We start from the raw sequence: 19737 nt of genomic DNA, 5'->3' as shown, positions 1-19737 counted from the left end.
GTGTTCAAGAAAGTTAGACCACCTTCTAGGAAACTCAAGACAACATACAAGGCTACTAAACCCAACTTGTTCATGTAACATGTTAGGTCATAAGTCTATTGAGGAGCAACTTAGCATTTATGCAAATTTTGTTGCACTAGTTGGCCAGTTTGACATTAATCGAAAACCTATGTCCTTTTTTTCTTATAATTCTAGGTATCAGACAGTTCTTCCTTTCTGAGTTCTAAATTTGTTTGCTTCGACAGTTTCAGTACAAGTTTTATGTGTTCTTGCAAGGTTCATTTGTCATTTTGTTGCCTGGATTTTGTTTTAGTGTTGTGATATCACTACTATTGGTGTTAACTTATGCTTAGAGTTTACTTGAATGATTCCACTTAACCGATAAACAGATGGTGGTATCAGGTTAAGCTGATGCCAACAATATTATCATAGCAAGGGAATGGGGAAAAGATACTAGTGTGAAACCATTTTCCCTGATTAACAATAACAGAAGATGCTGTATCAGTGAAATTGGAGCCATTCTTTTTTGTCTATTAAGTGGTGTCATATTAGGAATCTTTTCCTGCTTTCTTACAATATCGATACAGCATACTGTAAAATGGTGTCAATAACAGAAGATGCTGTATCAGTGAAATTGGAGCCATTCTTTATCTGTAAAGTGGTGTCAATACTAGGAATCTTTCCCTGCTTTCTTACAACGATTTTACTGTTGATACAACATACTGTAAAATGGTGTCAATAACAGAAGATGCTATATCAGTGAAATTGGAGCCATTTTTTATCTGTAAAGTGGTGTCATATTAGGAATCTTTCCCTGCTTTCTTACAATGATATTACTGTTGATACAGCGTACTGTAAAATGGTGTCAATTTTCAGCTTTATCGATATACTTGGCTGCACCTGACGTCATCTGGCCCATCTGCTTGTTTAGTTGTCTTTGTTATTGATATTCAAGCAGTGACATGAAATAATGCATCTCCATTCATTTAAGAGGAAGATAGGACATAATAATAACGCAGCTGACGAAGTTCATCAGTCTCTAATTTTTATGCAACACAACGTTTTTGAGATGGGAGCTTAAAAATCCAATAATATGAATCATTATGCAAAAGAACAAAAGCCTTTCTTACATTCAATTGCATATAGCAGTGAACATTCAATTGCATATAGCAGTGATTGCTAGTGAATCAGTTAAAGTTGCATGTATTTGCTATGGTGCCGACGCTGAAATAACATTTTTCATCTTCAGTTTATACAAAAATTCTGTCTTTAATCAACTAGTCCTCCGTTATCAAAATTCTAAAACTAGGGGGGGAAACACATCAAGATAACTCATTGCTATGATCTGTGTCTTCTTCTGGTTTATTATCAACTGTTTCAGCACAAGTAAAGAGAACACTCAATACTGGAAATTCTTAATGCATATTGGCCGATGTAAAATCTAAACAACCGCTTGCTATACTGAAGCACATATTACTAATGAAACATGCATCTCTTTTTAAGTGTGACAGTAATTTCCATTGATCTGTTGGTTGAGTGAGTATGCTCTGCATTCTCGAATCTGTTAGCCTTTCAATTTCTCATCTAAGTTTGTATACCGTGGTGTTTGGCCAAAGCTTTTAGGAAAAGAATAAGTGTTGAGTAGTAGCTGAAGCTGTTTTTCAAAAGCTGAAACCTAAAGCAGTTTTGTAACCTTAGCCAAACATAAATTGCTGCCTAATATTGGAGTGCTTTTTAAATTGATTAGTCAAACACAAATTGATATTCTCCAAAAGTGCATTCCGAAAAGGTACTCACAAAAAACATTTTTCAAAATATGCATTTTTTAGAAGCTTTGCTCAAACAGACTATTACACGTGAATTTAATGCAAATAAAACGAGGATAGCTTATGTTGTATGCGTGCTTAATTCCTTCTAATACAGGTTACACAAAATACAAAGCACGATTGTACTAGAGCGTCAAAGTTCAAAGTCCCCTTCCTTCCCTTACGGACCCCAAAGAAGTGTAGAAGAGAAGGCAACAAAAGACAACACCAGCAAACGTATAGAAATGTTGTGCAATGCTAGTGTTATAAAATGTGTTTGATATCTCCACATCTGTCTAAGTTTTGGTAGCACAGTTACCGGTTACATGTGCTGGTGGGAGGTAGCAAATGTCCAATGCAATGATCCAAGTGGGTGCAATTAAAAAAAATCTTTGGTTCACTCACCTCCCTAGCGTCGCTTCGTACTTAAACAACATCACTTTAAAAATAGGTACTTGATAGTGCTTAAAACAGAAAAAAAAATAGTTAGTTAACTAATTGAGCTCCTTCTAGAAGTGTAGTATACTGTTAAGACTCCACCTAACTCTTTAAAATTACTAACAATTTTTGGACTTCAGTATTCAATATCTTCTATTCGTCAAGATTTCATTCTTAACAAAAATATATAGAACTTCAGTTTTTGGTCATATGGCACCACCAACCATCATATAAGCAAATATACAGATACACTTTCTGCATCAAATTTCCATAAAATTTTACTCAGGATCGACTTGGTTAGTGGTAACATCCATATTTTCTTGACAACATAAAAAACAAAACAAATTGCGCAAAAAGTCTATTTAAAAATAAAAAGTTATTATACTCCACACTGAGAAAAAAAAAATCTACTATAAAATAACCAACAATTATGTACGTTGTATGTCTTTCTGATATACAATTCAAATATTGTATACCATGATGATATTATTTACAACCGTGTGATTCAAACTTTTTTTTTTAGTTAGTTTACCATTAAAGTGTATGAAAATGTAAATTATGCACCCCAAAGTATGCAATATACATTGCTGCAGTATAATTTGTAAGGAGGGAATTATATGCAGTATAATTTTGTAAGGAGGGAATTATATAAAGGATAAATATTCCATTCCATGATATGAAAAAAAAAAAAGTAAAAATTACGCGACGTGGCAAATATTTAGACTGTATCTATGATGCATAGCTATAGTTTCAAAAATTAAGAAACATAGCTACATTCTGGGTTTTGTAGCAAATACATAGTACACTCATGCAGGGGCGGCTCAACGAAATCCGTGGCCTAAAGCCAAACCTCTATAAGAGGCCTTAAATTTACCTAATAAAATTTTATATATATTTATTCTATTTTTTTTTTTGTGAAGATGGTATACAAACCATCTTGTACCTATTTTGATTATTCACTTAGTCACATGCTAGCTTCCACTATTAGAAATATTTAGTAGCTCTATTCACTAAAATTTAAGTAAATATTTGTATAAGAACATATATAGATGGTTAAAATAATATTTTTATAACTCCTCATAATCTAATAATTTCAATTTTGTATCATTGAGTAGATGTCAAATAATTTCATACATTTAAAACAATTCAAGTCTATTTTGAAGTAAAAAAAATGGTTTAATCCACTATTAATAAGAAATAATCAATTCTAGAAGAGACTACATCTTCTTAAAATTTTCAAAGTCGTCATGAGTTTGTTCACTTTTATATATTGCATAATGTTTATCACTCTCTAATTTATGTGAATGTGTTTGACTGGACACGAAGTATAAGGGAAAAAGAAAGATTTTTAAAAAAAATTTGCTCTAAAATACGCCATAGAAATTTCGTGGCTATAACATCTCAAAATGGGTAGAACGTTATAAAATTATATTTTATCAAATATGAAAAGTTGTCATTCTTTTTGCTAACTAAAAAGGAAAAAATGTCACATAAATGGGGACGGAAAGAGTATAAAATTGAAATTATTTATTTCAATAACCTCTATCACATTTCAAAAAAAGAAGTATAAAATATAATCTCTTTTATTCATAATTTTTATAATATATAATGAATATATAAAATGAAAAAATTTGGGGCCTTCATTTTTTTGGGGGGGGGGGGGGGCGGCTAAAGCAATTGCTTTAGTTGATTACCCCTCCAGCCGGCCTACGCACGCACATAAGTGTATGCGGTGATACAACTCTTTCGCTCGATTTCAACTGATATAGTTGGTACCCACCTGATATAGCTGCTATCGGGCCTGATCACAAGCTCTTCTGCCTGATGCAACAATTATAACTACGTTTCGTAAATACCCAAATTGTAGCTGAATTACACTCTAAAACATACTCCTTCCCACTTTTACTTGTCCACTTTTGACTATGCACACCCTTTAAGAAATAATAAATGAAGTGTGTAATTTACCAATGTACCCATATTAATTGGTGCATATTTTATTGGATTTGAAAAATGATTTAAAGTGAGTATTTAATGCTATGGGTAAAATAGAAAGAAAGAAATTGTCTTGTCTTAATATGTTAAAAGTGATAAGTAAAAGTAAAAATCTATTTGAAATACTGGATAAGTAAAAGTGAACAAAGAGAATAATTATTTGTCAAAGTTTCTCGAAATAGAAAATCCGTTAATTTTTTGGTAATCCCTTAAGTATTCTACAACAGTCGATGGGCTATTCCAAAAGGAGTTAGGTTGTAGCCCATAGAAATGTGGTGGGTAAGTGGGGATCCATTGTTCCATTTGTCAAAAGGTAGCAGCCAATATTCCATTTGACTATACTCTCTTCTTCACCTAATTCCCTTTCTTCTACGTGCTTCTAACTCCTAATAAACCTCCAAATACACACATCAAACTATATCAATCGGTGCAGAGATGGGGGCAGGACGTGAAGTTGTAATTTCGTTGGATGGAGTTAGGGACAAGAACATTATGCAACTCAAGAAAATCAACACTGCTATTTTCCCAGTACGCTATAACGATAAGTATTACACTGATGCTATTGCCTCTGGTGATTTCACCAAGCTAGGTTTGTATTCCTTTTTTAATGGGGTCCTTTTTATTTTGCATAATAGTAGTTAGGTGCCCAATAGGTTTTATTTATAAATTTCTTGTGTGATGTAGTGATCTCCTTGTCACAAAAGGATCTTTTTTTTCCCCCATAAGTTAGAAATGTTTGAATTTTTTTCTGTTCTTAAAAAGAACTACTATTTGATTCTCCAAATAGTAATAGTGTTATATAAAATTACTAAATTAGATAATGAGCTGACCCGGGCACCATGGTTATAAAAAAGAATGAGAACAATGAGTAGAGTTAACAGGCACAACTATTTTCCATGTTGCTCGGACTCTTCAAAGATGTCCACAGGTGTGTATCATATCCTCCAAAAGTAATGCATTTTTGGAGGACCTGACACAGGTACTACAACTTTTTTGGAGAGTTCGAGCAACATAGCCTATTTTACCTCCTACAAGCTTATTTGGAAATGGAGAAAGGGGACTTTGCCTCTCTCTCTCTCTCTTTGTTTTGATGTGCAAGTAGTGTAACATTTTGGGGGTCTAATGAAGAAAGAGGAGTAGTAGTTATAACAGTTTCTAGTCTATTATCAGTGTAGCAAGTACAGGAATGTACTGATAAAAGCAAATGGATAGTAGCTATGGGACAAGAGAAATCATAGGTAGATGCCAAACTAATAAGAGGGAACTATGATGCTTACACAGTGCTACAACTCACAACAAGGATACAACAAAAGCTGCGCCTCAATCCCAAACTAGCTGGTTTGGATATATGAATCCTTTATATCCATTCTGCGCTAATTTTGGTTTGTTTATTAGCCACAAGATGCTTTTTATAATATTTTGCCATGGCTTTTTATACTGCTTTGAACTGCTTGTCCTTGTGCCGAGGGTCTACCGGAAACAGCCTCTCTACCTCCCAAGGTAGGGGTAAGGTCCGCGCACACTACCCTCCCCAGAACCCACTTTGTGGGATTTCACTGGGTATGTTGTTTTTGTTGTATTAGCCACAAGAATGGCTCCAGAAAAGAAAAGGGAAGGAAATCGAGGCTTTTACAAAGGGGTTGTTTCTTGGATGAGCTAAGTTTAAGTAGTTACAGGGGGTTTCATACCTGTATGTGGTAGTTTTACACTCTGGTACACTTGAATAAACACATTACTCTCTAAAGAGAAAATGAACCGCTTAATTGTAGTGACATTCTTTAGGACTCTCTTCTGTTGCTCGATATATTTGGTTGTTATAGTTTGTAGTTGGTACTCTGGTCTTCTTTTCCCTTATTTACTGATTGTCTTGGGTTGGAATCTGCTGTAGTTGTTTTCTGTGTGTATCGCCAACTGTTACAATGTGAATAAATCTCTATTTATTGACGAAGTATACAACTTCAATGTTGTTGCAATATTCTTTAGAAAGGCAATTATCTCAATGCTCCTTAGCCCAGTGCTCATGAGGCAGTGTGCAACCTGTGCTCTTTTTCTTGTGTTTACAAAGTGAAGTATAACAATGAGAAAACCTTATATTTTACAAAAGAAGATATTAATCTGGTGGTATATTTGGAAGGAAAGATATTCGGGAGTTTTTTAAAGCAAGAAGGAATCTGTAATTACTTTAAAGCACAGATGCATTTCTCTATAGTTTTTTTGGTGCAACATGGCAATACCTAATGATACAAAAGCTGTGGTTGACTTTTGAGTTCATTACAGAACTTGTATTGAGGCTTTTATCTGTATACTTTCCAGCAGTTTTGATGCTCTTTTATACATTACCCTTTACCCATAAAAAAGATTAATTTGAAATACAGGAATATATAATGTGAAATCGCCTGCTTGGACAGGTATCAATTTTTGTCTTTAAATTCTGAGTTGTTGGGGACGCCATTTCTCAGAGGACTTTCTGATTTACTTGAAAGTTATATGTAGACAGGAGACCTAGTGCTATATGTCCTACTTAGATAGAATAGAAATGGTCCTCTCCCTTAAAGGAGTAAAAGAAACTTAGCTGGTTGACTTTGACGGCAAGTATATCCGGGAATATGCATCTCTAAGGGTTGTCTCTCCACACCATCTCTGAGGGCTTTATCTCCACATCTCTAATTGAAGTGTTACTCTAAAATTTCTGCATGCCTTTTTTTTTTGCCCCACTTAGTATGACATCTGCAACTCTATCTTCAGCGTTCTACTATTAATTAGACTGTTTAGATTCTCATAAAAACATTTCAAATGATTTTGTTTCCATTGTTTAGGAAATTAGGTGATTTAAACATCTTGGAGTAAATGACAAATAACTTTAGCTTTTCGTCGATCATTTGTTCTTATATTTAGTGAAATAGTTCCCTTCGGTTTTTTGTATTATAGATGTCATTTAGGAATGAGCATTTAACCTGAAAGCTAAAGGCAACCGGTAAGTAGTTCTTGACATTTTTAAACCCTTTTGGAATTACACTATTCATGTCGGACAACTAGCGTGTGAAAATCCTACCCAACTAATCATATATGAAAACAATCTGAGCATCTAATCCAAAAAAAGTTAAGGCAATGGTTGGAGTAGCTCATGGCATTTTATAATAAACCCTTTTGGTAACCCTTACACTACTCATGTGGAACAACTATGTGGCTCAATACGTGCCACAAGTGTAACCCGATTTTGGGTTCACACATGACTTTTAATGCAGACTTGCGATTGGTTTACCAAAAAATTGTTTTATCTAATGAGAAAGAGGCTGATCGTCTGACCCTAAATATTGAAGAGTTGGGTAGAGTAATCCATGACCTTTATAAATTCCTCTGGAAGAACAACTAGTGTTTTCACGAATGCCTATTACTGAAACTTTAAGTGCCTTACCGTTTATTTTCTTTTGCACCTAAGGAGAAAGGCTTTGCTCATAACTGGCAGAAGTGGGAAAGGACACAATTCTTGTGTCTCTCTGTATATATTAGAAAATCATAGCATGTATATTCTGCTTAAATGTTCTACATTCACCATGCATCTCTTTTGCTTGTTTCTTATGTATATAAAGATGGAAGACCATTTAAATGGCTTCTGCTTGAAGAAATACTCCTCCGTTACTATTTAGGTGCCTCTTTTTTTTTTGGACAAACTATTGAGTAGAGAGTTGTAGTTGAATCATATTTTCAGTAGAAGTGGGGAATAATTAAAACCTTGCATTTAGAGAGTTTTCTGATAAATCCAATATAGAGAGATGTGTAGCAAAGTAAAGGGAAGACTAGTATCAGGATTTCTTCCAAGTTAGAGAAAACTGTGTTTAATTTGAATGTCCAATGAAAACTTTTTCCAACAATATCCCAGAAAATGAATACTTCCAGTATATATTTCTCTGTTTCTAATCTAAGCTTCCAGCTTTTCTCTCTTTAGATATTTCACAAAACTATTTTGTTATCTTTTGTACCTTCAAATGTATTCCCTTCCAGATAAATTCAAGGAATGCATCTCTATCTGGTCTAAGCTTTTCCTTTAGAATCTTGGATATTCTTCAGAACTTACCGTGTTTAATTTTTTTTTGTGCCTGCAGCATATTACAGTGATATCTGTGTAGGTTCAATTGCATGTCGCCTTGAGAAGAAGGAGGGCGGGACTGTTAGTGTTTACATAATGACTCTGGGTGTTTTGGCTCCATATCGTGGGTTAGGTACTGGTAAGTGCTCTCTTCTCCTGCTCTCCTTGTTCAAAGTTAAAGTTACCATTTAACTTTCCATGGTTCTTTTCCACTTTGACTGCTCAATTTCTTAGTATTATAATTGTCCTTTTAATCTTTGAAATTGGTTGAAGGCATTTACACCATTTCAAACACAAAACAGAAACTTCTGATAAGTTATTTAACTCTTTCTTTGACAAAAATGAATAGCAACAGTGTCAAGTAGGTGGCATCTTTCTCCATACATCTCAATAAAATTGAGCTACTTCTCATTTAGTTCGTCTTCTTATTCTGGTGCAGGCACAAAGCTGTTGAATCATGTTCTCGATCTTTGTGCCAAGCAGAACGTTAATGAGATTTATTTGCATGTGCACACAATTAATGAAGATGCCATCAATTTCTATAAGAAATTTGGATTCGAGGTTACAGATAAAATCCAAAACTATTATACAAACATTACCCCACCAGACTGTTTTGTCCTGAAGAAGTTCATCACTCAAACAAAGAAATAGACATTGTGAGCTATTTGGTTGAGTCTTGGTCAAGCCTTCACAGTATCTTGAGGTTCTGAGCCTTCTGGTTCTAGTTTTTGCTATTTATGGGTAATGTACCCTCATTGAATTATCACCGGGTTCCCCCCTTCGTTTAGAAAATTATCTTAATCTGCAACAAAATGACAGTTGAATGATTTCCCTGTAATAGATAGTTCAGTGCAATGCAAACAATTTGGTCATGAGGGGTTCCCTTCTAATGAATATATGTGGAAAGTGCTTATGTCAATTGCCAACAGGAAATATGAAGTTTACTTTGAGGTTTTTATTAAAGTCATGCGGATTATTCCACTCGCATTAAAAAGCAGATTGATGATGCTAACGCTTCAGCATCATGATGAAGCATATTTGTTGTCTATACTATAATATACACCAATACTTGATTTTTTCTGCTTCCTTTTTGATAGTATTGGTCTTGTTTAGAGTATCAGTCTAGTAACTCAACTAATCCACTCGTGGAGTGTGTCCTGTATTGTAGTTGTCTGGTAGTTGAGACTTCGCCCCTTCTTCTTGTGCCTTGTTGAACATAATCTAATAGATCCAAGGAAGAGAAATCAGTCAAATCCAGCTGAGACCGTCACTTTTGGATCAATCCATGGCTGACTATTTTGCTACAAAATTAAGTACTGTATAAAGTACCATATTTTTAATGAATATGATTATTCCTCCAGTAATTATTTATATGGACAATCAAAAATAACTTAGTCCTGACCCAAACTGCTGTTACACTCCATCTGCATAGCAATTGTACATCGTTCATCTCCTTGATGCTAGTTATTGTATAGAATATATGTGTAGTTATGAAGCATATGAATTTAGGCCCGTCTCAAGTGTCATTGCAGCCCAAGGCAACTTACAAGTGACACTGAAATGCGGTGACATAACTCTAACGAACAGAACTGCAATTAGTGATGAAATACATATGTTGAGTGATAAAGAACTTCTTGGTAGAGAGTGTTTTTTCTTGGGTATCATTCTGGATTAGTCGTTGACTTCGAATATCAGATGTCTGAAACAAAAAGATAAAAGAAAAGAAATACAGACACTGGACACAGCTCCAGAAGCATTATCTAATTTTTCAATATCATAAGATATACAAATTTCCCTTAACATGTTGGGCCAGTCTTGATCGAATAGTCATATCTGATGAATTCTAGTTTTTATTTATTTTTTGTATTTTAATCGCAATAAAGTTTATTTTAGCTGGGATAGGTAATACAAGTCCCTTTTCAACGTAAGTACACGTCTGTGAATGTTTAACATCTATTGATTACTTGTTAGCATGTTGAAAGAAGTTGATTATCATAATTAATGTTTGGTCTATCTTCTTTATAATTAAATAATGAAGAATCTCTTGTTAATCTTCTTTTCTCCTTATTTAAGCATGGAAAAGCAGTTCTCTCTACCCACAACCCTCATGCCGCGCAGTATCAAATGGTTTGTCATTTAGAAAAACAGTTTTGTGATTTACTGTTATAATTTGGGTTATTAGAGACTGAGATATCATTATTTCTAAACAAGGAACAATGTAAGCTACAAATGTAGTAGGGCATTAGTACGAAAAGATGTTTGGACTAATTCTACTTCCCACCTGACATATACAGTAAAGCTGGACAAAACGGTAAAACCAATCTTAGAATAAAAGATTTAGAATAATGTCACGTGAAATCACAAAGAGCGGCCCCCCTCGCCCACCTCTCTCTTACAATAAAATATAAAAGAGAGAGTATTTCAATTATATACATACAACTCATTTTCTCACTTCAGACCAGAAGCTGGACTATGCCACTTTCCATCCATAACTTATTATTTTTTCTTTTTCTAACATCAATCCTCTCCTGTTTCACATCATTAGCTGATTCTTTTACTTGATTATATAAACATTGTACTTTTATTTAAGTACTCTAATTATTGAGTAGTTCTTGCACATACATTTTAGATTACTGCGCCAAATAATATAACTTACAAAGTATGAAAGTCAAGGAAATTTTCACCTGGTGCCGAAAATTCATTGTTGAATTAAGATGATCCTTTGGCTGGTGCCCAAAAATTCATTGTTGAATCAAGATGACTGGTGCCCAAATTAGTTTTGTCCACACACGTTGCAGCATCTTCCCTTTTTACAAAGTTGATCATTTTGGCTGCCTTAATCTCCTGTGTCCCAAAATGTCATACCAACCTTTTTTCTACTAAATTAACTTATTTGACTTAAACAAATATTAAGAGATAAATTCAGATTGATTAAACTTTGAGAGGTAAGTTCTGATATAACTGGGGTATTTCTTTTGCGTGATAATTTGTAAAAAAACATATGTTTGTGATAAGTAGGATAAATAGATAAAAATATTTGATTTTTTTTTTAAGCCTAATTAGATTTAATTTTCTCTTTTGTGGATTTCTTGAGTATTCGCCAAGAGGGTTTTTTTTTGTACTAATTTAATTCACTAAGTCTATTAGTTCTTACTTATGATCAGGCCAGAATATCAAAAAATAGGAGCAAAAGTTTGATTTAATTTGGACTTGTTTGGCTTTGTGCCTAGACAGCTTACATTTCGTATAAGTAAAAAAGAAAGGACGCTCTTTGTCTTACTTAAATAAAAGGGTGAAAGGGAGAGAATCAAGTTGAATTGTAGTCCAATATCTTCTCATCATGCATGGCTCAAGGATATGTGAAAATCATGAAGTTCGAGAATTCTAAAGTTGTATGTATAGTTTGGTATCAGATTGTTGTATTTTGCAATTAATTATGAGGGTCAAAATTCTCTTACATGGCTTTATTGAAACAAAGAAAAGCACTTCTTTAAAGCAGTCGACCATATATCCAAAATCAAAAGAATAATTTAACAATATTCGAGTTGATTGACAAGCCGATCGTGTCCTGAATGACAACCCACTAAAAGATGTGTAGAGAAAGAAAGATACCATGAAATGGTTTCTTTTTTATTTTTCACTTGAGACAGAGATATATACTCTTCCATAGGTCCAAAAGAAATAAAGATTGGGAAGCTTCCATAGGTCCAAATAAAAAAAAATAAAAAGTGGGAAGCTTCCTTATTTGTTTGAAGCGATTGTGAGAGGTCAAAATCTCATGGGCCTAATGCCTCTGCAAGGAGTATAGCTTCATGCATAAAAATGCAGATAGTGAAAGGGACGAATCCGTTGCTAGGAATCATTAAATTTTATAAATGATTGTTGCGACATGTTGTGGGATTTTTTTGAAAGACAAGAATCAAATAGTTTTCTGTGGTGGAACAAAATATCTCTCATCGTCTCCCCCTCGAGTAGATTCATTTTTTTTTTCCAAAGGAATGTTGTTATGTTGTTTTGAAGGGTGCACTAATCCCTTGGATCCAGTACCAACGGGTATCACCCCCATAATTTACATCTTAGATTATATGTCTCGTGTGCTCTAAGAATATATGACGAACATAACATATGTAATTATAGCACGTTTTGGATGGAAAAAAAAAATAAACTTATAAATTTAAAAATAACTTATATGCCAAAAAAAAAAAAAAAAGTTACCTAACTTTTTTTTTTTTCGCTTATAAACTCGTTTTCGAACTTATGTTCGCTTTTTTAAGCTTAACAAACGGCTAACTTATTTTTTTTTGGCTTATTTTAAGACAAAATGGGCTTATAAAATTTGCCTAAAAAAAGTTTCAAAAGTTTAAGCAACTTATAAGCCAAACGGGTTCTATATCTTGTTTTTTCTATCTTACTGTATCTCAGAATATCTTTTTAGAATATCCTCTTGAATATTTGGTAATCAATTTTTTGCACGTTTCTTCCTTTTGATTTTTTACATTTGAATTCATCTTCTTTTTTAAAAGGAAAAAATATTAGTGATTAAAACTTGGTGAAGTTTATGCTTCCTATTCAGAATCCCTTTAAATTCACAATCACTTGTTACATCAATTAAGATGACAACCCTTCCGTATTTGTAGGATTTTTGCTCTGCAGAAATTTCCTAATAGGTACAAGTGCAGTCGTGTATTAAACAAAAAAAAAATTCTACTAGTGTCTGGCTGGATTTATGTTAATCCATATGAATCAGTTACATTTGTTCATTCAATTACTTAATTAACGCATCAGTAAATTAACAAGCATCCCTTCATCAACAAAAAGGGACAGATGAAACCAGTTTATCATCAAAGATTCTTGTTTTTCGTGAATTACAAGTTGTATTTTATCGTTCTCATCACGTATATATATTTTACAAGGAAATTAATAAAAATGGCAGAATATTTCTGTTTTATCTTTTTCAAATCCTGGTGTAAATTAAATTTGTCAAGGGACGTTCATGGAGTTGTAAAAGGTCAATCGTTATATTCCAAGAAGTGCAAGTTGGAGGCATAAGAAGCATAAGAATTTTTGACCGAAGTAAGCTATTATTTAAGCCAATTCATCAAAATAATATGTTTTTTTAAAATTTAACAGAACTAGCATAAACGTATTCCTGAGTAACGTATTAGGTATTATTTTATTCAAAAATTCCAACGGATAAATAAGCCACGGGTTAACTGCGTTAAAATATAATTTGTTACTGCCAGTAACATATTATGGCTAATACGTTACTGGCAGTAACGAATTTAGAAATTCCAGGTAGAGACAACCCTTCTATGAAATCTAACACTGATTGATCCTAAAGATTGATCCTAAAGTCGTAACCCGCGATTCGACTTGAAAGATAAAACGTGAATCGATAAAGAACGTTTCTTCTAAAACTAGGCACGGGCAATCGTTCTTGCAGAGAATCCTGCAAATTGGGAATCCTTTTGACTGATTTGACTATAAAATGTTATCTACAGTTACGTTTTACTTGTAAAACGTGACACACAATAACGAAAAAAATGCTAAAGTCCCTCTTCCTCATACTTTTCGAACAAAACCACAGATCATTATAAAATATAATGTATGAAACGAATGTTCAAACATATTCCAACAACTTTCAAAGAAAGCTTCTACTTGTGTGCTCTATTGTTGGAACAACATTCAAAAACTCAACAGGTACGAGTTAATTGGTATGAGTTAATTAAATCAAATATGTTGCAATATGTTAAAATAAAACTATAGTTTTAATTTATTTTTCTATTATATTAATGATAATAAGTGTCTTATTTTCGTGTGTAGGAGTAAAGATGGCCAATTTTGAACATAATGTGATGTTTGTATTGGGGTGGCGAAATAATTACTGAAATGAACGGAGTCAGGTATATTGAAGGTGCTAAAATGATTGTTAGCATGTCTATTTCAACGAACTATGCTGAATTGGTTGAACTATTGCATGAGAAAATGGGGACAGATAGTGAAAATATTCAAATCGATATTTCTGGAAAATATCCATGCTCATTTCAAGGTAACAATACAAGGTTCATTGAGTTTAAAATTGAGAATGACCAGTCCTTGCTACAATTTTTTGCCATACCTCAAAAATTTGTGGATAAGATCGACATAAATATTTTGGAGATTTACGTAAAGACCAAGTCAACAAATCAAAAAATAATGTATTTCAAATGAGTGGTCAGCATGGTTATCACATGAATTTGTTGGCTCAAAATTATGGATCTGCTATGGCCAGTCAGCCTCATTTTGCAAAACCGATTATTCAACCATCATTCCAGCAATTGCCGATGCACGACAATCCAAATTTCTATAATCAATCTCACACCAATGTGTCATCATATAGTGCAACACATGGTTTCCGTCAATCATTTGGTGCAGTCTAAACGGACATGGTCATCGATCATTTGATGAAGGCTCAAGTAGTCAAAGAGATATTAGTAGTAGCCACAGAGAATATGAGGCCAGGTAAAGCAACAAATTATATTTTTCCGATAGCTTGTGTTTATATATCTTCAACAAATAAACTAGTCAAATTATATGTACTCCCAGAAGATATTTGTACTACCAAATGTTGCACTTTTACATATTTTTAATTGTTGCACTATTATTTAGTGCTAGAACAGGTTTATTAGAAACCTCAAAATTGTTGCATTTTTTAACTTTTAAATGTGTTAGTACTTGTATAAATTTTCTGCTAAGAGAAAAAACTTTCTTATATATCCTACAGAAAAAACTTTCTTATATATCCTACAATTTTACTACAATTTATTAATATGGTTCCTTCCTTTTCTCCACAGAGAAGCTGAGGCCAGCGTTGATTTGTATAATGATGCAAATGCTAAGATCAGGTTCAAGGGCGACAATCCTTGTAATGATGAAGAGAGTGAAATAGAAAGTGAACTTTGATGAAGATATATTTTACTTCAAAATAATATTGGGTAATATCCTCATAATCAATTAGTCATGGTGTACTCCGAAACTCCATATCATGATATACCCTACTTTACGACATTGGAGAACAAGGAAGATATTTTATCTCTACACGAGAATCCGAGATAGATGTTGTTCGGTTTGGTCCGGGATGCCAAAAAGACTTGGAAAAAAATATGTATTTTAGCAAAGAAGTTTTAACGGGCCGTACGATTTGGAGTTTGCGCAAAAATAAAGAGTTCAAGTTAACGTCAAACAAAAGTCTATGGGTTGTGATCAGGTTGTCTATGGTTTCTTCGAGGCCGAAATGTTGGACATAACCTTTGGAAGATAGGAAAGAATGTTGATAATCATAGATGTGAGGCAATTTAAGACAGGTCATACCAACCTAGATACCAATTTGATTGCATCTTTTTAAATAGAAAATCCTACAAGTTGTTAGTAGTAGATGTCGGGACCCGATTAATAAATTTGGTCATTAAGTGACATACAGGAAAGCGTGGCTTGGGCGTCAACGCGCATTTGAATTGGTGTATGTTGACTTTAAAAAAATCATTTAGTGAGCTTCCTAAATAGTAAACTGCAGAATGGAAGTGCAATCCAAGTATCCATATATGGAAAAAGGATACATAATGTGGGAAATTAACCTAGTGAAGGCAGAAAACATTAATAAGGAAAAAGGATAAATTTCTAAGTAAAGAAATACATATGTATGAGTAATTGAACAGAAAGTTGCACATACATAAACTGAGCAACTGACTTAGACATTTCTTTTTTTGCAAAGCCACTAGGTGAGGTGTCTACGGCTAGTTTTTAAATAATTTAAAGGATTGTTGAACCAAAATAAATATGCACCACTTACCATTGCTTCATATGTCGAGAATTAGGAACATAACCTTTTGTCTCTATACGTGGATTAGGATTACCAATAACAAGTCGAGTAATGTGTTTGAACCAAATAAGGTAGGGTCATCGTAAAGTGGTTCATGCCATTAAAAACACGTTGACGCCATTCGTTCCAAAAAGGCAACCATTGTGCATGCTCCAACTCCCAATTTGTATTCGGCCTTCCGCGACGATGGTGGTGAAAATGTATGGAATCAAATGGAAATGGAGTTGGTATCTCCTGTATCAACCCAAATTACCTCATAACTCGATCAGGCAAGTGAACCTCGACCACATCCCAACAAACGATTTGGATTAGGTTGTCTATGTCTCGTCCAACACGACAATAATCGGGAAGGCTCTCAATTAATTCATCAGAATATAGTTCCCAGATAAAATACATGAAAAAAAAATCAAATAAATCTTCATAATTTACATGAAATTAAAATCAATTTAATACCACATTGTACTTGATCCTCTGTCAAAGAATCAAGTGCGTCCCTAAAAACTTTCAACACATGCATCTTTGTTTCCCAACTAAAACGTGCAAACCATCTAGTAGCAAACCCCTATAAACCGGATAGAAAAATATTTTGTGTATCCCTTTGTGCTACAATATGGGGCATGAGGACTGTAACTCTCTCCCATTCCCAAACCTGAAGAATAGATATAATTAGGTAAGTATAAACTAGAAGAAATATAGAACACAATTTGTTTACTTATTAGGTATACCTGTAGTAGTGGTAGGAATTCTGCTATCTCATGTTGGTTACCCTGTGAGGCATTACAAAGACAGCGATAAGACCCAATCGCATTAACGTCCTCGAGCATAGGCAAGTACATAAGCTTCAAGTAACTACCAGATGTATCTGCCATCAACGTACCAAAGAATCAACCAAAACATACAACATCTAGCTATTTGATTAACTATATCCTGTGTTTTCATGTCCGGCAACTTTAGCTGACGTTGCATATGTGTATTAAGCGCAGATACCTTGAGGCAACTATATTTGATGTCTCCAGGAACTGGAGTAAAACCTAATAATCTTGCACAAATACTTTGTTAATGAGCGTTGTCCCTTGTCTGCTCAATCCCAAGTACTGGATTACTATTCACGGGTAAACCATACAACACCTCTACATCCTGGAAGGTGATCGTCGCCTCACTCATCCTAAAGTGGAACATATGAGTTTTGGGACGCCATCTCTCCACCAGTGAAGTAATCAAACCATGGTCAACAATAGGCCGCTGAGATCTATAAACACAGTACAATCCAGATAGTTTAATCACTTCTAAAACTCATGGCTTGATGGAATTTTTCTTTACGAGGTCCCAAAACTTTCCATCACACCTCCTTGTATTCAGAACCATATTGTCTTTGCCATCCCATCTATCTCGTGACCTATGGGTGAGTTGTTCAATTAATACAGATGGGTCAAGTGGACCAGGATCCAATTGGTATGCATTATTACTAGCCATAAAGAAAGTACCTATACACAGGTGAATATTTTCAGAATAATAAACAAATAAATCCCAAATAATAGCTACGAAAAATTACCTTATCAATACAAACATATGAAGCAGTTATCTATAAAACAGATGTAAGATACTCCATAAACTGGACAATATAATCGTAATTGCAACGTAAATGCAAATTCTGCTCAAATACATTTATCCATCCCATATGCAGTTTGGAATAAGTGGTCAGTAACCAGAATCATTTTGAAGCTCAAATTGAATAAAAAAGAACTCTCAAACAGGACAATAATGGTATTAAATTGATCTTCAATACATTTTTCAGTAACCCCAATAGCTAGCTTCAATTATATAACTTGTTTCTATAGAAATATAAGCTAAAGGAACCATGACCCAAGAGTATCAGTAGTGAAAAAAGAAGACCCGATAACTACTGTCTAAAATTGAACAATCATGGATCCCACTCAATCCTATGGATCAAACCCCATGTGATTTTTGCTACTACTTGCCAAACTTTACTACCTAAATCAATCAATATTCTCTTCAACAACACAATTATCCGAAACACATTCAAGATAACATCATTAATTTTTGCCTTTAAGTTTAAGCTCCAGGAACTTTCCCAATATGCTTCAAATTCCTCAAAGCATTAGCTAGTTTTAATACCTACACATTTTTGCACAAAAGAACAGAGAGTGACAAGATATTGCTTCATTTAAAAGATTAAAATCCTAAACCCAAGAAAATAAAATCAGTCACGTGTACATACATACAAGTAACTGGGTATTCACCAAGAACACAAAATATGGAAGAAAAAAACCAAAATAGAGATCAAAGAAAAAATACAAATGATTTTTGTGAAGAAAAACATACCTCAATCAAAGAAAAAAATACTCCGTCCCAAGCTTTTCGAATGATTATTGACAAAGATAATCGCAAATAATACAAAGCTTTGAAAGTTTATCAGCTATGATTTGTGAATTTCATGAAAATCAGTAGTGAATTTTTGTTTTTTCAGCTATAGTTATGGTATGGGTTGGGAATGAGGGTTTAGGGTTAAGGAGAATTGGGATATGTTTTAAAAAGAGGAAGATATGTTTTTAAAGCATGCGACATCGTTTTAAAAGAGGGAAAACTACTACCTCCAGTCCGGGTTACGTATTATCCATAATACATTACCCATGGTAGCGTATTATCTTTTAACGATGTTAACCCACTTCATGCTTTTTGCTTACGAATAGGAAGGGAGACATGGGGTCGTTAGTTTTTTTAATAAAATAATACCTAATACGTTACTCAGGAATACGTTTATTCTAGTTCTGTGAATTTTCAAAAAAATGTATTATTTTAGTGAATTGGCTTAAATAATGGCTTACTTCAATCAAAAATTCGAAGCATAATATATGGTACAAGTTACTGTGGACATACTCCAAATAGAATCAGATCCAAATTTAGCGTAAACGTGGGCACGATCTATTATACTGTAGTATATCATAAAGGTTTTTCCGAATATGTTCACATCATTTGAATCAAAATTTAAAAGTAATAATTTTTATTATATTGAAACCACAATTAATAGATTTGTGACGTTTCAAGGCTCTGAGGTTGTCCAGGTGTACTCTCTTCCCTTAGTCTGCAGTTCGGTTATTCCAGTGTCTTCCATGAACTCTCTGCAAGTCCACCTGTCAAGGATAACCCATATATTGCGGCGAAAAAAATTGTGCACCGATTCTTGCGACAAGTTTTCCATGGCCTATTATCTTGTGTCCTATGTTCAAGGACTAATACTTAAGCTTTTTGGATTGGGGAAATGCGTTGTTATATTCGCTAAAAAAGGATGTGCTTATAACCCACTTCCATGTCTTCTTGTTTTGTTTGGTGACCTGGTGGTTGCTTTATTGACCCTTGAATTTATCAGTGAAATTTATTTGGAACAAGTTTTCTGATATTGCCGCTCAATATTGTCTTAGATTTTGTTATATCCATTTCTATTAGGACTACTCATCTGAACTCTCTAAAATCACTTTTTCAACACCTCTTCCTTGTGCTATTTAATCACAAAATAAGAAAATTGTGTTTCACGGCTC

General features: G+C 33.9%; 1 protein-coding gene and 1 long non-coding RNA gene across 2 annotated transcripts; one reads left to right on the top strand and one right to left on the bottom strand.

Annotated features, from left to right (window-relative positions):
* The first annotated feature begins 4515 nt into the window (after positions 1–4515).
* On the top strand, positions 4516–9241 carry LOC132052043 (uncharacterized). The gene is made up of 3 exons (XM_059443383.1): positions 4516–4824; positions 8339–8461; positions 8762–9241. Exons 1-3 carry the CDS (start codon positions 4671–4673, stop codon positions 8971–8973), a joined length of 489 nt encoding a protein of 162 aa, XP_059299366.1. The 5' UTR covers positions 4516–4670; the 3' UTR covers positions 8974–9241.
* A 7504-nt stretch (positions 9242–16745) lies between these two features.
* On the bottom strand, positions 16746–18683 carry LOC132054518 (uncharacterized). Its single transcript, XR_009414315.1, has 3 exons — positions 18524–18683; positions 16906–17664; positions 16746–16829 (listed from the first exon to the last, which is right to left on the bottom strand). It is a non-coding gene; the product is annotated as an uncharacterized LOC132054518 (long non-coding RNA).
* Between the last annotated feature and the right edge of the window lie 1054 nt (positions 18684–19737).

The sequence above is a fragment of the Lycium ferocissimum genome, chromosome 4, assembly GCF_029784015.1.
Source record: "Lycium ferocissimum isolate CSIRO_LF1 chromosome 4, AGI_CSIRO_Lferr_CH_V1, whole genome shotgun sequence".
Taxonomy (NCBI): domain Eukaryota; kingdom Viridiplantae; phylum Streptophyta; class Magnoliopsida; order Solanales; family Solanaceae; genus Lycium; species Lycium ferocissimum.
The sequence above is the reverse complement of the archived record's forward strand: the minus strand, read 5'-3'. Positions and strand labels throughout refer to the sequence as shown.

Bases quoted from the DNA above. Each gene is read 5' to 3' on its own strand.
- LOC132052043 (XM_059443383.1), top strand. From the start codon at position 4,671: ATGGGGGCAGGACGTGAAGTTGTAATTTCGTTGGATGGAGTTAGGGAC. The intron at 4,825-8,338 runs GTTTGTATTCCT...TTGTGCCTGCAG, and splicing joins TGGTGATTTCACCAAGCTAG to CATATTACAGTGATATCTGT. The intron at 8,462-8,761 runs GTAAGTGCTCTC...ATTCTGGTGCAG, and splicing joins ATATCGTGGGTTAGGTACTG to GCACAAAGCTGTTGAATCAT.